Source organism: Saccopteryx leptura, chromosome 6 (assembly GCF_036850995.1).
Source record: "Saccopteryx leptura isolate mSacLep1 chromosome 6, mSacLep1_pri_phased_curated, whole genome shotgun sequence".
In the NCBI taxonomy this organism is placed as follows: domain Eukaryota; kingdom Metazoa; phylum Chordata; class Mammalia; order Chiroptera; family Emballonuridae; genus Saccopteryx; species Saccopteryx leptura.
The window spans coordinates 121924456-121941404 of NC_089508.1; the positions used below are offsets into that span (position 1 = coordinate 121924456).

Below are 16949 nucleotides of genomic sequence, written 5' to 3' on the forward strand. Positions count from 1 at the left end.
AAGCCGCCCTGTTTAGGTTAGTGAGGAAGGCGGAGCATTTCTTACTCCCTATTTCCTTCGGGGTTTGGTTATATATTTAGCCAATTTTTCGCTCGACCATACCTTCGGGTGTATTGCGAAACATCTGGAGGCTCCAAGGATAGGTTTTTCTGTTTCTGGTTGAAGATCTTGTTGAGTTTTGGGAGAGATTTATCGGTATCACTTCCTACCCCGCCATTACTCTGACGTCATCTCGCGTCCTCTTTATCATTATGAAATGTACATCTTTGTCTCTTGTTACTTCTGTTGTCTTAAAGTCAGTATAGTCAGATGTAAGTATGGCTACACCTGCTTTTCTTTGGGTATTTGCTCAGAGAATTGTTTTCCAAGCTTTCACTTTGAGTCTAGTTTTGTCCTTGTAGCTTAGATGTGCCTCCCGAAGGCAGCATATGGTTGTGTATTGGGAGAAATGACAACTAACTAAGGTAACTACACTTACGGAAAAACTAGCTCATTTTATTATCAATGCCAAACAGGTCTTTAAATCAATTAAAATTTATTTCATTGAGCATAAAGTTACTTTTACATTTGTCTACAACCATAAATACAGTTCTTGGCATAAAGACATAGCCTTTGGAGTTTAAAACATCCCCAACTGCAAGATTACATATAGGAAACTCCTATTATTGTTCATGTAATAGTAGATTCATTAATCAAAACAAAATAATTATACTATGTAGAATAAAATAAAATAGAAATAATTTACTCATAAAATTCATATTTAAATCATCTTTATTTACAAAATACTATCCTGAGAATGTAATTCCATTAAGCTCTAATTTGAGCATAAGTATAATCACTTAAGTAACAGCTGTTACTTAAACTGAAAATAAGAGAAGTGAAAATTACTTTTGAGACGGATCATGAATCCTAGAAATGTACACTTGAAACCTATATGATCTTATGTGAGATCCCAATTATTTTCATTAAAAAAATAAAATTAAAATTAAAAAAGAAAAATAATTACTTTTGAAGAGATCAAAAATATTGTCAAGTTTCTTGTAGTTCTGGATGTTCACTCGGTAGTAGGCTCATTTGAAGATGGCATCACCCCTGATGGGCCCTCACTTCTACTTTCAGGATGTGGGGGTTGGGGTGCAGGGAAGGGGAAAAATCCAGCTCTTGGGGGAAGATAATGAGGAAAAGCTCTTGGTGAGTAGACATTTCTCACTGTTCAAAGAGATTAATAAAAGATATTTTTAAACTTTAAGCACTTGTGGTACAGCCTTAATAAATCACTAGCTTATATTATAACTGTCAGTACTTATCTTTACATTCAAAAATTGACTCTAGAATAATTAGTTGACCTAACAAATGAACTTTTACAACATTAAAGAAAAACATGCTTTCTTCAACTACACGTGATTAAAGGGGATTTTAGACCCACTTCTTGTCTTATGAAAATTCAACATCTTAATACTTTTTAAAAGGAATTATTTCAAAGTACACAAACCTACTTTTAAAAAGTTTAATGTAATGGAATTTTCAAAAGACTTAAAATTCAGTTATTCCCAGTTCAAATTTGGTATTATCATAAAACATTTACACTTATATCGACCACTGTATTAAAAGTCCTCAAATAAAATTCATTTTAATTCACACCTAAAATGGAGGAGGAATAAGAAAAGTAATCACCACATTTAGGCAAATAATAGAATTCTGCCTAGTACTTGGTAATCATATGTATATTCTGTAAAAAACTACAGTTCAAAACAGCAATGTATAGATATAAAGGCAAAAAATTATTCCATTTTTCTGATGTGAGGCTGTGAAAGAATTTCAATAAATTCAACAATTAGTCCAAACACATTTTAGATTTTAAATAAGTAGGACAGCATGAGAACTACTTTAAAAAAGGACTTTAAAAAATATGTTAACCGTAATTTTAATGCTAAAATATAAGTTGTAATTATTTTTCCTAATTGGCATAGTAACCAGTTTTTGTTTTTTTTTTCTTTTTGTATTTTTCTGAAGTTGGAAACGGGGAGGCAGTCAGACAGACTCCCGCATGCACCCAACCATGATCCACCCGGCACGCCCACCAGGGGGCGATGCTCTGCCCATCTGGGGCGTCGCTCTGTTGCAACCAGAGCCATTCTAGCACCTGAGGCAGAGGCCACAGAGCCATCCTCAGCGCCCAGGCCAACTTTGCTCCAATGGAGCCTCGGCTGCGGGAGGGGAAGAGAGAGACAGAGAGGAAGGAAAGGGGGAGGGTGGAGAAGCAGATGGGCGCTTCTCCTGTGTGCCCTGGCCAGGAATCGAACCTGGGACTCCTGCACGCCAGGCTGACGCTCTACCACTGAGCCAACCGGCCAGGGCTCATAGTAACCAGTTTCTATGAAATGAGATAAAAATAAATTCAATCTTAACATAAGACTACTACAAAAAGCAAGTGATTTTCTTGACAAGGGAAATACAGAAATAGTTCCACATTACTGAGATGAGTCAAGTTGAAACCTCAGTAGTCTACTGATGATTGGCTGCCTTCCAAATTATGAAAAGTAGCAGTACACTCACAAAAATGTGAAGAAACTTTCCCTCTACTATATTACTATACAAATAGAAAGTAGACTTAATATATCTGACTTACTCTATAAAACACATATTAAATTTAGAAAGCATACTTGCAAATGGAGGCAGTGGTGGACCAGGAAAGTCCCCTGGAGGAAAATAATCACGTGAAGCTCCATACATGCCCCCTGGAGGTGGAGGAAAAGGAGGACCTCTTCTCATCAACAGGCCCCTTGCATCCACTGGAAACAATGGACCTCTGACTGGAGGAACAAAGCCAGGGCCAGTAGCTTCGCTTTTGGGGGCCAGAGATGCATCAGGCACATTAAAATTCTGTAACAAATTGACATATGGCAATCACTAAAAATAATAGCAAAATTTGTCATCATTTTCTTAGAAAGCCTAAGGAACCTAGACAGCTAGGCAGAAAGGAGTTGGTGATAGTCGTAAAAGGCTCCAAAGAAAGATTCAGTTTTCTACATCAGAAAGATTTTTGCTGTCACAAATATTTTATTAATTCAACAGAAGCAGCTTTAACCAACAAAGTGATATTCCGACTAAAGATATAACACAAGAATACAAAAATATATTCTTTTATAAGCATATACTGAAAAAAAGATGCTTATGTTTATACTTTCAACATAAAATAAGGTAATCAAAATCAAAATTGTAAACATAACAACAAAAATACACTTTAAAACATTCAAATAGCCTAACCAGGCAGTGGCGCAGAGGATAGAGCGTCGGACTGGGATGCGGAGGACCCAGGTTCAAGACCCCGTGGTCGCCAGCTTGAGCGTGGGCTCATCTGGTTTGAGCAAAAAAAAAGCCCATCAGCTTGAACCCAAGGTCGCTGGCTCCAGCAAGGGGTTACTCGGTCTACTGAAGGCCTGCGGTCAAGGCACGTATGGGAAAGAAATCAATGAACAACTAAGGTGTTGCAACGCGCAATGAAAAACTAATGATTGATGCTTCTCATCTCTCTCCGTTCCTGTCTGTCTGTCCCTATCTATCCCTCTCTCTGACTCATTCTCTGTCTCTGTAAAAAAAAAAACAAAAAAAAAAACAACAAAAAAACATTCAAATAAAAATCCAAGGGAGAAAATCCAAATTCTTGCTTAACTATAGTAAAATAACTCAAGCCTCTAGTTCAAGGGTAGTCAACCTTTTTATACCTAACGCCCACTTTTGTATCCCTGTTAGTAGTAAAATTTTCTAACCGCCCACCTGTCCATAGTAATGGTGATTTATAAAGTAGGGAAGTAACTTTACTTTATAAAATTTATAAAGCAGAGTTACAGCAAGATAAAGCATATAATAATAATTACTTACCAAGTACTTTATGTCAGATTTTCGCTAAGTTTGGCAGAATAAATCTTTATAAAACAACTTACTATAGTAGAGTCAAATCTATCTTTTTATTTATACTTTGGTTGCTCTGCTACTGCCCACCATGAAAGCTGGAATGCCCACTAGTGGGTGGTAGGGACCAGGATGACCAGCACTGTTCTAGTTTGTGGACACATTTCAATATGTAAGTTGTATTTTATCACCATCAGGTACATTCCAGAAAAGAACAGCTATAATGTTAATAGAAAGTACCGCCCTGGTTGGTTGGCTCAGTGGTAGAGCGTCGGCCTGGCGTGCAGAAGTCCGGGTTCGATTCCCCGCCAGGGCACACAGGAGAAGCACCCATCTGCTTCTCCACCCCTCCCCTCTCCTTCCTCTCTGTCTCTCTCTTCCCCTCCCGCAGCAGAGGCTCCATTGGAGCAAAAGATGGCCCAGGCACTGAGGATGGCTCCGTGCCCTCTGCCTCAGGCGCTAGAATGGCTCTGGTCGCGACAGAGCGATGCCCCAGATGGGCAGAGCATTGCCCCCTGGTGGGCAGAGCATGGCCCCTGGTGGGCGTGCCGGGTGGATCCTGGTCGGGCGCATGCGGGAGTCTGTCTGACTGTGTCCCAGTTTCCAGCTTCGGAAAAGTAAAAAAAAAAAAAAAAGAAAGTACCATATTTCCCCACATATATAAGATGCACTGTTTTCCGAAAAATTTCGGGTCTAAAATCTGGGTGTGTCTTATACAGTGGTTGTAGATTTTTTTTACTTGCACTTCTTGCTTTTTCGTACTTGTTTTTGTGCTCATTGTTGAAGACAGTGATTTGTCATCAGATACAGATGAAGACAAGCTAATGGATGGGAGTTTTGACAGTGACTGATGAGGGGTTATATGAATTTTATGATGAATAATACTTGAGTTCAATGACTTCATGTATATATATTTTTCCAAATTTCAGGCCCCAAAATTAGGTGCGTCTTATACATGGGAGCATCTTATATGTATATTTATCAAAATGAAAGAAAAAGGTTTACATTAAAAACTAGATGGCGGCCCTGACCGGTTGGCTCAGCGGTAGAGCATCGGCCTGGCGTGCGGGGGACCCGGGTTCAATTCCCAGCCAGGGCACATAGGAGAAGTGCCCATTTGCTTCTCCACCCCCCCCTTTCCTCTCTGTCTCTCTCTTCCCCTCCCGCAACCAAGGCTCCATTGGAGCAAAGATGGCCCAGGCGCTGGGGATGGCTCCTTGGCCTCTGCCCCAGGCGCTAGAGTGGCTCTGGTCGCGGCAGAGCGACGCCCCGGAGGGGCAGAGCATCGCCCCCTGGTGGGCAGAGCGTAGCCCCTGGTGGGCGTGCCGGGTGGATCCCAGTCGGGCGCATGTGGGAGTCTGTCTGACTGTCTCTCCCCATTTCCAGCTTCAGAAAAATACAAAAAAAACCCAAAAACTAGATGGCTAGTTAAATTTCTGTTCATAGTAAACTAAGAAATTTGAAAGCTCCTGAATAATGGATGAAATTACATTTTCAATACTTACACCAAGATCGTCTTTGCTATCATTTCTACTGGATTCCACTTCCGAAGACTTTGGCCCATCTAGACATAAAAATTAAACCATGAAAAATATATGACTTATCACCCTATTCCTAGAATAGCTTCAAATCACAAAGGACACTGATACTTTCCCACTCCCCTTGTCAACACATAAACCAGCTTGACACCAGCAACCTGTATTATGGCCACAAGAGCAGCCTGAGGTCCCTTGGAATTCTGGGCAGACTTAGAGTCCTGCAAAGGCATGTGGCAGCTTGTTTCTAGGCAAATGTGCTAAAAGCAGCATCATGAAATTTCTAGGAAGCAGCATTTCTCACCCTCCTTCCTTTCTTTTTTCCTTCCTTCCTTCATTTTTCTCCCCTTACTTCCTTTCTTTTATCCCTCTCTTCCTCCTTTGCTCCTTCTTTTCCTCACTCTAATCCTACCTTCCTCATTCCTCCATCAGGTAGCATACACTAGCATTCAAAGAAGCAATCATGGCTGATGCCCAGGTTAGCCACTGTTTCTAAATAAATGTTACTAAACTTTGTTATCAAGAACTGCTCAGTCTCGTAAAAAAAAAAAAAAAAAAAAAAAAAAAAAGAACTGCTCAGTCTCTGAGAACACTCCAGCCCTATAGTAATCCAACCTTCTGCTTCCACTCTTCTTATACCTGAGCCACTTAGCATGTCTGGGAGTAAAAAATAACCACAAAGCCATGTAGACTAGCATCATGCCAGGCTGACAGCTCTCCAGCCATACTTTCAGCTGCCCATTGCCTAGCTTTCTGTCTGAGTCTCCTAAGCCAGTTTTCTCCTCCATAATTTCAAACCTACTATACCAGTAGGAGTTAGAAATTCCCTTAATTTTCTATAATCAAACCTAACTGTAATAGCAACTATATTCCTATGATCTTTCCTCCTATTATCATGGAAAAGGATCCTTCTATACAATCTATAACCCCGATTCTGTACTCAGAATCCCTTCTCTCCAGCTTCTTCAGGGATTTCCTTCTCTTTGTTGCCTTCTTCCTCCCTTTCTGCAAGTCTGTCCCAACTGCTATGTAAAAATGAGGCAGAGAATCCCCCTATAGCTAGCCACCTCTCTTCTTAACAATCAAATTGTTCAGGATTCTTCCCATTTTGTTCTCATTTTACTATACTCTATTTGTAATATCAACTGTTTCACTGAAACTGTTTTCCCCAAGATCAAAAACAGTCTTTGTTTTGCTAAATTAAAAGACACAGTCCTTATGTTATTTTTCACCATTGTTGACTGATCCCTTCTTTAAATCCTCTCAGAGAATTAAAAGAAATCCTTTTAATTTCTTTTTTTCTTAAGTGAGAGGAGGGGATATAGACAGACTCCTGCACGTGCCCCAATCAGGATCCACCTGGCAACCCCTATCTGGGGCTGATTCTCGAATCTACCAAGCTATCCTCAGTGCCAGGGGCCGACGCTCAAACAAATGGAGCCACTGGCTATGAGAGGGGAAGAGAGAGAGAAGCAGGAGAGGGAGAAGAGAAGCAGATGGATGCTTCTCATGTGTGCCTTGACCAGGAATCGAACCCAGAACAGGCTGGGCCAATGCTCTATCCACTGAGCCAAATGGCCAGGGCCTCAGCCTTTAATTTCTGTGATGCTACCTTTCCTTCTCTCCATCTCTTCTTTCTAACCACTGCTCTTCAGTCTCTTTGGTGGGTTCCACTACCCCTGACCATTCCTTACACGGTGGTCTCCTCAGAGTTCCACCTGCAGCCCTATTCTCCTCTCACTTCCTCTTTGAGAAATCCCCTCTACTCCTATAGCTTTGATTTGATGTATACTATTAATGACTTTCAGGTGTATAATTCCAATGTAGATATTTCCCTTAGGACTTGAAAGCTTGAACTGCTGACTTGAATATTCATGCAGGTGTATCAAAGGTACTACTAATTTGTAAGTTCAAAATGTAACTTATAATCTTTCTTGTCAAATTTCCTGCTGCTCCCTGTTCCTTGTCTGAAACAATGAATGGCCCAGATACCACCACCAGGAACCTGGGCATCAGCCAAGATCACTTTTCCCTCCCACATGCCTTCAATCCTAAATCCTCTCAATTCTATTTTCCCTATCTGTTTCCATTTACCTATCCCCTCTATATCATCACCCATGTGGATTCCTGTCAAGTCTCCTAAAAAGTTACCCAAATTATATTATTTCCCTATTTTAAATACATTAGTGTATTTACTCTGTGAATGAGGTCCAAATTTCAGAACAGGTCTGCAAAAACTGCATGCACCACTTACCTCTTCACTAGTTTCAATATTCCAAGACATATACTCCATGTTACAGCCATAACTTACGAGGTACTCTTAACTCTAAATCTTTCTCTTCTCCTGAAACATCACCATCATTCTGGCCCAGCTAACTCCTCCTTTAATTCTTAGCTTCTATGTCACTTCCTCCAAGATTTTCTTAACTACCCCATACTCAAACACTAACACCTCATCTTGGTGAGTGCTCCATCTGCTCTCATAACATTTTGTACTCACTACTTTGTCACTATGTCATGCAGCTGCTATATGCCTTTACCAAACCTGAAGGTATAAGGAATGCTGAGCTCCTGTTCACCACTGAAATAGAACAATTTCCATAATGCTTGTATACAGTAAGCATTCTACAAACAGTGCATAAATGGCTGGGTCCACTACACTCTCATTTCAATTAAAAAATCTTTAATGGGGACCCAAGATCATGGCTTAAGTCAGAGAGACACGGGTTCATATTCTGCCTCAGATATTTCCTATCCTGAGATCTTGCATACCTTTCTGAGCCTCAGTTTCTTCACCTCTAAAATGAGGATACCAGTGTCTACTTCACAGGTTCACAGTGAAGACTAAATGAGATAATGCACTTTCACTCAATGAAGGCTTAATGAGCACTAGTAGTCGTGGTGATTTAACCTTATCTCTCATCATTCTCCTTCATATAAATACCAAATACTGACAGAGAAATAGTCATATATTAATGTTTATATAAAATTCTTCTATTCACAAAACACTTTCACACACATTAACTCATTTAATCCTCATAAGGCTTTGTCAATGATTAATAACTCAGTATTACAGCCATTTTCCATACAGTTCACGCTACCACTTTTCTCTCTTACTGTTTATGCTCTTCATTACTATTGGCACAGGTCCCCAATTCCCAATTAATTTTTCAAATTCTCTCAAAAGCAGTGCAAATGGCACCTCCCTCATGGAAGTTCTCACTGAACCTTCAACTAGACAAGTGTTCTCCCATTCTGTGAACACAGCATATTCTCGTATGAGACTTACTATTCTCACCAGTATTAACGATACATGTCTTTCCCCACTATTTAGTTATTAATGTAACTATAATAAACTGTACCTTATTATAATCATATTGTCTGCAATGTCATGCAGGGCACCTTCTAAATAAGCACTTAAATATTATCTGCTTAATGGGCAATAGTTTAATTACCAAAAAAAAAAAACCCTAAAAAATTTTAAATAGCACTTGCTTAATTATACATAGATTTTCCTTTCATTAGGCTTAAATTAATGGGGGGGAAACAATTTCAAAAGCCTAACAAAAATTTATTTAATTATAACTAATAATAAAAAATCTAGACCACAGGTCTGCTTCCCTACTCATTTCCTTTTATGGTAACTTAACACATTGTGGACCACTAGTTCTATTGCTAGCTTTACTCAGTAGTCAGATAAGTTTCTATTGAATGAGTACAAAAAACGTTTTACATAAATGTTAAAGACAAACTTTAAAATTAAATATCCATTGTATTTCGAAGTTATTTATTAAAAGAAAAGTCTTTGTATCTTACTCAGCTTCCTGGATTGAGCGCTTGATAAATCCTGAATGAACTGAATAGTCCACAACTAATCAGGTAAAGCACTACTTTCTTTGTCCATTTTATTGTTTTTCTAAGGATACTACATGTTGAAAGATATTGGTTGGCAAGATCAATACCTTGCATATATTACTATACTGCACAATGAAAACTGACTTCTTTATTTCCTCTCCAGCATGCCAATTTGTCTTCTCTGTTTCACACGCAGTCTAGTATGTTCACAAGAGGAAGCATCATGAATAGCTGAACTAATTCAAACTTCTTTTATCCTCCCAAATCAGTAATACAATGTCACCTTTTTTTTTTGACTAAGAGTTAGAGAGAGGTACAGACAAGAGCAAATAGGGAGAGAGATGAGAAGCATCAATTCTTCATTGCAGCATCTTAGTTGTTCACAGATTGCTTTCTTTTCTTTTTTTACAGAGACAGAGAGAGGGATAGATAGGGACAGACAGGAATGGAGAGAGATGAGAAGCACCAATCATCTGTTTTTCGTTGTGGCACCTTAGTTTTTTATTGATTGCTTTCTCATATGTGCCTTGACCATGGGGCTACAGCAGACCGAGTAACCCCTTGCTCAAGCCAGCGACCTTGGGTCCAAGCTGGTGTGCTTTGCTCAAACCAGATGAACCTGCGCTCAAGCTGGCGACCTCAGGGTCTCGAACCTGGGTCCTCCACATCCCAGTCCAACACTCTATCCACTGCGCCACCGCCTGGTCAGGTCACAGATTGCTTTCTTATATGTGCCTCGATGGGGGGGGGTGCTACAGCAGAGAGAGTGACCCCTTGCTCAAGCCAGCAACTTTGGGCTTCAAGCCAGCGATTTTTGGGCTCAAGCTAGCGACCATGGGGTCAGGTCTATGATCCCATGCTCAAGCCAGCAACCCCGCACTCAAACTGGTGAGCCCACGCTCAAACAGGATGAGCCCACACTCAAGCCGGCGACCTTGGGTCTTCAAACCGGGATCCTCCGCGTCCCAGTCCAGTGCTCTATTCACTGAGCCACTGCCTTGTCAGGTACAACACCTTTTCTTGGAAGGTTATTTCACGTCTTTTAAGCATAGATGCATCATCTTTTAAACATTTTGGCAAGCCTCTATTTGTTTAAAGTGTTCCGCAAACTCTTGTTTTATGTAGTAATAAATTTTCCACAATTGAAACGCTATTATAAAAGTTATCTTGGTATATGTAATGCCCTAATTCCAGATAAGGCCAAAGTAGTGAAAGAATAGAGTCATTCAATTTTTTTTCTTCATCTGTGTAATTTCCATATTGCAAATATACCCAGTCTTGCTCTCACATACCATTCTTACAGGTAAACCATACTTAATAATTTTAGCTGGGTTGTAAGTTCTAAAAAGAAGACGTCCCCTCCAGGGAATCATGCCTTCATCTAATGATAATTCAGGTATATGTTTATATATTGTTTGAAATTTACTAATAAAGTGGTCAAGTACAGACTGAATTTTTAAATAGCCTGAATGAAGATTTCGTCATGTTTGCATTGTCACCGAAATGCCAATAAGTCCAGATTTGTTCAAAATAATCTCAACTCATCATCTGAGGAAACACTGGAACAGCTAGAACTAACTGGATTTGTAGACCAATATTCTTTCCAAGTATCCTTTCGAGTATGCCCCATTAGCACTATAAGCCCTAAAACTTTCTTCATATCTGTTGGGAGTAACTGGAGACCACTTTATTGCTTCCAAAATTTTGTGCTTTTCCAAATTTTGGTTAAAATATATGTTCAATTGATGACAAAATAGTCTAAACAGATCGTCATCAAAAAACAAGTTGGTGCCCTGGCCAGTTGGCTCAGTGGTAGAGCGTCGGTCCTGTGTGTGGAAGTCCTGGGTTCGAATACCGGCCAGGGCACACAGGAGAAGCACCCATCTGCTTCTCCACTCCTCCCCTTCTCCTTCCTCTCTGTCTCTCTCTTCCCCTCCTGCAGCCAAGGCTCCACTGGAGCAAAGTTGGCCCGAGCACTGAGGATGGCTCCATGGCTTCCACCTCAGGCACTAGAATGGCTCCAGCTGCAACAAAGCAATGCCCCAGATGGGCAAAGCATTGCCCCTGGTGGGCATGCCGGGTGGATCCCCATCAGGTGCATGCAGGAGTCTGACTACCTTCCCGCTTCTAACTTCGGAAAAATACAAAAAAAAATCAGACAAGTTGGTGACTTCAATGATGACCTTAGAATCAGATGGTATAACTGTAATCCCAGAATTACCTTCAAATTTTTCCAAATTAGGTTGAAAGTCCTCTTTTGACTAATCATTATCTTGGCAACCAAGAGGCAAATTACACTCAAAATCATGTATGGAACTGTTCAAATTTTCAGGTTCGAAATCACTTGAAATGACTATTTTTCCCTTTTTTGAAAGAATAACTATATCACTGCCACTGTCAAAACTTTCATCAGTTTCACTTGGAATATCTGATAAGTTTTCAGCAAATATATCCAGAATTTTATCATGTTCTTCATCACTATCCATGGTTACTGAGCACTTTAAAAATATCAAATTGATATTAAAAGTTATTTTTATTACTGACAAGAGACTAATCACTTTTCATTCCTTTTGTAATTTTTAACTTCAGTGAATGCATTTTCTGTTACACTGTTTCTCTCTAAATGACATGAAAAGCTGAGTATTCTCGTGATTGGCCACAAGCCTTAGAACAGAAAACATGAGAATTCTCATGATCCGTCTGCAATGTGTTAAGTATTATTTTGTGAGTTTTTAAAAAAACTTTATTCATTTTAGAGAGTAGAGAGTGGGAAGGAGGAGAGAGAGAGAGAAAGAAGAGGGCATAGGATCAGGAAGCATCAACTCTCATATGTGCCTAGAGCAGGCAAGCCCAGGGTTTTGAAATGGTGACCTCAGCGTTCCAGGTCAATGCCTTATTCACTGCACCACCACAGGTCAGGCAAATAATAACTTAAAAGCATATGTGTGTACACTTTAATGGCTCATAAGATGTAAAATATATTTCTTAATATAGATCATAGTGACTGGAGAAAGAAGGATTGTAGAGAGACAAGTATGGTGATAAGGAGACTGGTAAGAAAGGATTTACCATATTGAAATCTGTAAAGCGATGTGATTTTTTTGTTTTCTTTATTTTTTTAATTTATTGAGGTGACACTGGTTAACATAATTATACAGGTTCCCAATGGCCAATTCTACAACACATCTCTACACACTGTTTTGTGTTCACCCCGCCCTCAAGTCAAGCTGTCCATCACCATTCACTTATAGCAAATTTTTTTTCTATAATAAATACTTCAAACAAATAATGCTCTCCCCCCAAATATATATCCTTTCCTGAAGAAACTTTTACCAATAAATTTATATTAATTTTCCACCTATGTTTTAATCTTTTTATAATCTTAATGTTGTATACTTTTTTAAAGATTTTATTTATTAATTTTAGAGAAAAACAGAGAGAGAAAGTAGGAGGGGAAGGAAGCATCAACCAGTAGTAGTTGCTTTTCATATGTGCCTTGACTGGGCAAGCCCAGAGTTTCAAATCAGTGACCTCAACATTCTAGGTCAACCGTCATCCACTGCATCATTATAGGTCAGGCAGTTATATACTTATGATTAATACATTGGATATATGTATTTCCCAACTTCAGAGGGCTGTTTTGAGAGAGGTTTAAGGAAAAGAGTGCATGACAAATAGCAGGTTCCTCAGTAAATGTTAGTTAAATTTAAGTACAAAATGTTTAAATACAGCCTGACCAGGCGGTGGCGCAGTGGATAGAATGTCGGACTGGGATGCAGAGGACCCAGGTTTGAGATCCTGAGGTTGCCAGCTTGAGCGCGGGCTCATCTGGTTTGAGCAAAGCTCACCAGCTTGGACCCAAGGTCCAAGCTTGAGCAAGGGGTTACTCGGTCTGCTGTAGCCCCACAGTCAAGGCACATATGAGAAAGTAATCAATGAACAACTAGGCTGTCGCAACGAAAAACTGATGACTGATGCTTCTCATCTCTCTCCGTTCCTGTCTGTCTGTCCCTGTCTATCCCTCTCTCTGACTCTCTCTCTGTCCCTGTAATAAAAAAAAAAAAGTTTAAATACAGTAATTGATGAAACCAGCAACAGAGCACACACCCAAATTATTTTTCTGATGAATTTTCACATATTCATTGACAGCAGCCTAATTTCCCTGACTACCAAACTGGATATATGTAAGTATACTGGAAAAATCAGAAAATTAATCATGGAACAGAGTAAAATTTTATATCACAGGCTCACAGAGTAAACCCATTGCATAGTGCCCAAACCAATCACCAACATATATGTAGATGCCACAGATGTATACAATATTACAAGAAACATAAAACCAGGAAAAATTTTGGAAGGAGATTTTGGCCTTAAGAGCTACCACAGCCTGACCAGGCGGTGGTGCAGTGGATAGAGCGTCAGACTGGGACATGGAGGACCCAGATTCCAAACCCCGAGGTTGCTGGCTTGAGCAGGGGCTCACCAGCTTGAGCATGGGATTGCTGACTTGAGTGCAGGATTATGGACATGACCCTATGCTTGAGCCCAAAGGTCGCTAGCTTGAAGTCCAAGGTCACTAGCTTGAGCCCAAGGTCGCTGGCTCGAGCAAGGAGTCACTCACTCTGCTAAAGGCCCACGGTCAAGGCACATGGGAGAAAGCAATCAATGAACAACTAAGGAGGCTAAGGAGCCACAACAAAAAATTGATGCTTTTCATCTCTCTCCCTTCCTGTCTGTCGCTCTGTCTCTCACTGTCACAAAAAAAAAAGAGCTACCACAGATTGCAATTATATGGTCCTTCATTCAGCTTCTAGTTCTTTAATGTGCCACCGTTATTAAAAATCACATACATACACATGAAGTATTTCCCACCTGCTCTATCCAGTGATGGTATATTAAAACTTCTGAGTTCTGCTGGTCCAGATAGTCTACCAGTATTAGAATAAAATCTATCTTGCCTTTGTGGAGGAAGAGCTGGATCAGGATAAGGTTGGCCTAAAAACAAAGTTTTAAAACATTTTCATTAAAAGTAAATCATTTACTTAAGTTAAATATATTGAATGTAGACATTTCCCTTGCTTCTTAAAAAAACTGTAACTGTAAATAGTAAAGAATTTTAGGAAAATTACATATTGCACTACAGGCAGTAACTTATTTGCTTTTGTAAACACAAGTAAAATAAGGTACCTTGGATTTTAAAAGTTTCAATTATAATGTGTAAATTAAAATAAATAAATAAATAATAGAATTTAGTTATATATATTCATTTAACTTTCAACTTTAATAGAAGAAAGCTGTACATCAATATATCCAAAAAAAAAAAAAGACTTCGAAAAGATAGCTACTAGCACAGAAATAAAAACAGAATATGTTGTCAGTATAACAAGAAAATTAGCAGAATAGACAATGATAAAAGAAATAGTCACCAAAGCAGAAAGAGTATTGTTTAGAGGTCTCTGTTGATCAAATTTCAGTAACTTCAGTATTTTGGAATTTAGCATCTCTCCAAAATAAAGGGGAAGATCTCCGACATAACAGAGGAACGGAAGATTCACAGTGCTCAGAATCAGATTAAGAACATTTGGATAGATGCAAAATTGGGCACAGACTCTGACTCAGGTGTTCAGCCTTTGTCTCCAGGGCTTAAGATAAAAAAATGGTCGTTCCTGGATCCCTGCAGAACTCAACATTCTTGAAAAAAAATATATAGGTAGTCCATCTCATCTTCAATAGGTGATAGCAGATTTTTGATAAATTAGGTTTGCAAATGCCCAAGTCCAAAAATATGGGGAAGGCCAAAGGGGGTGAATTGTATGACTCTCTCCTATCCTTACAGATATGGACAAACAGTCCCAAACTACCTTCGTAATTGTCCTAGGAAGTGGATCATAATGTGAACTCCATATGTTAAAGGAGCCCAAAAGTTAGAAATTTGGCCTCAGTAGTAGTAGCTTTTAGTTGTAATGAACAGGAGATAAGTAAGGGTTAGGAAATATAATGCTCACAAAAATTAGGGGATATCTCAAAATGACTATAAGGCCATAAAATATCCCCCTAATATTTGTGAGCAGTATCATTAATCTGCTTGCTATTCTCTCTTAATGGCTTCCTAGACTTTGCTTTGAAATGCAACGAAAAGTTTACCTTTGCAGGAATGTCAGGGAGAGCTTACACTGGGGAGGGACCTGAAGACAAGAAGTGTTAAATCACACTAGTTGTTTATAAAATCCTAGCCACAGGATTTATTGTGAAAAGTCAAGGCCTATACATTAATTAGAAACTTAGTTCACCAATCTTAAATCTTCACTTTGTATCCTAAGAAAACAGGGAGTCTTTTCATAGATAAGTCCCAGAGGCAGATGGTCCCAGAGGTGCCAGGTCTCGGCTATTCCTAGACAGGGGTCGGAAACCTGTTTGGCTGAGAGAGCCATGAACGCCACATATTTTAAAATGTAAATCTGTGAGAGCCATACAACGACCTGTGTACGTTACGCATTATCCAATAAAAATTTGGTGTTGTCCCGGAGGACAGCTGTGATTGGCTCCAGCCACCCACAACCATGAACATGAGGGTAGGAAATGAATGGATTGTAATATATGAGAATGTTTTATATTTTTAACGTTATTTTTTTATTATTAAAGATTTGTCTGCAAACCAGATGCAGCCATCAAAAGAGCCACATCTGGCTCATGAGCCATAAGTTCCCGACCCCTGTCCTAGGAGATACCTGACCCCGGCTGTCTTAAAGATTTACCAAGGACACCAGATAGGAACATGCTGATTAGGCCGGGCCTACATTAGAAGAACTTGCAGAGGAGATGTTTTGGCAACTGAACACCTACCTCCGGCATGTTGTTATGTGAATAACTGCACAGATTTAAAAATTTTTTTTCTTTTGCCCCATATACCATTACTAACAGCCTCTGAACTCTATAAATAATGGCAGCACCAGGATAGTGCTAAGGCAGCTTTGTGGACAGAATTCCCCTTCCTTCTCAGGGTATCAGTATTTCTGAATTAAAGACACTCTTATACACACAGTCTGGTTTGTCTCTTTATAAAACAAGCTGCCCTGAATATGGCCCTTTCCAGTAACACATACTGTGGGAGACAGGCTGTAAGCTGGCAAAGTCCTTATAGCCTAAGGCGGTGTTTCCCAACGTGGGGCCCACGCCCCACAGGGGGGCAATTTGATAGTTAAGGGAGGCAATTTGAAAATGGACTTGACACACGACTTTAACTATTTTGCTCCGGGGTCATTTAAATGCAATGCTAGATATCGGTGCCAAATTTAACAAAAAATGCAATTCTTAAATAATTGCGGTAAATAATTATTAAGTATAATTTCGTTTGACGAGACCAAAATATCAACTGGGTGATTGGCGTCGTCAAGTAAACTTCGTCCTGGGTTCACCGCAGAGCGTGCAGTCTGCCACGGGGAACCCCGGACGTTTTAAAAACTCGCTAAACAACGCAGTTATTCTCACCTAATTGGCCCATCGCAACTTCTGTAGTGTTTCACATCATTCAGTTGGTGTTAATTTGAAATAAGTGTCAGTCAAAACTGTTGTAAAAACTCATTGATTTAATAAATATACATATATATATTGTATAGATATAATTGGTAAGTATTTGATTTTATTTTT

At 39.5% G+C, this 16949-nt stretch overlaps 1 protein-coding gene across 11 annotated transcripts in view; it reads right to left on the reverse strand.

Annotated features, from left to right (window-relative positions):
* Positions 1 to 518: 518 nt before the first annotated feature.
* Positions 519 to 16949, reverse strand: part of MIA2 (MIA SH3 domain ER export factor 2) — a 128551-nt gene continuing 112120 nt past the window's right edge. For 10 of the 11 annotated variants that reach the window (XM_066343224.1, XM_066343221.1, XM_066343220.1 and 7 more), the window contains 4 exons: positions 14175 to 14297; positions 5418 to 5476; positions 2664 to 2883; positions 519 to 1209 (listed from right to left, as the gene is read on the reverse strand). In XM_066343224.1, coding sequence (XP_066199321.1) covers positions 1055 to 1209; positions 2664 to 2883; positions 5418 to 5476; positions 14175 to 14297 — 557 coding nt within the window. In that variant the 3' untranslated portion in view covers positions 519 to 1054. The remainder of the gene's footprint in view (positions 1210 to 2663; positions 2884 to 5417; positions 5477 to 14174; positions 14298 to 16949) is intronic. The other variant, XM_066343222.1, reaches the window with a different exon arrangement.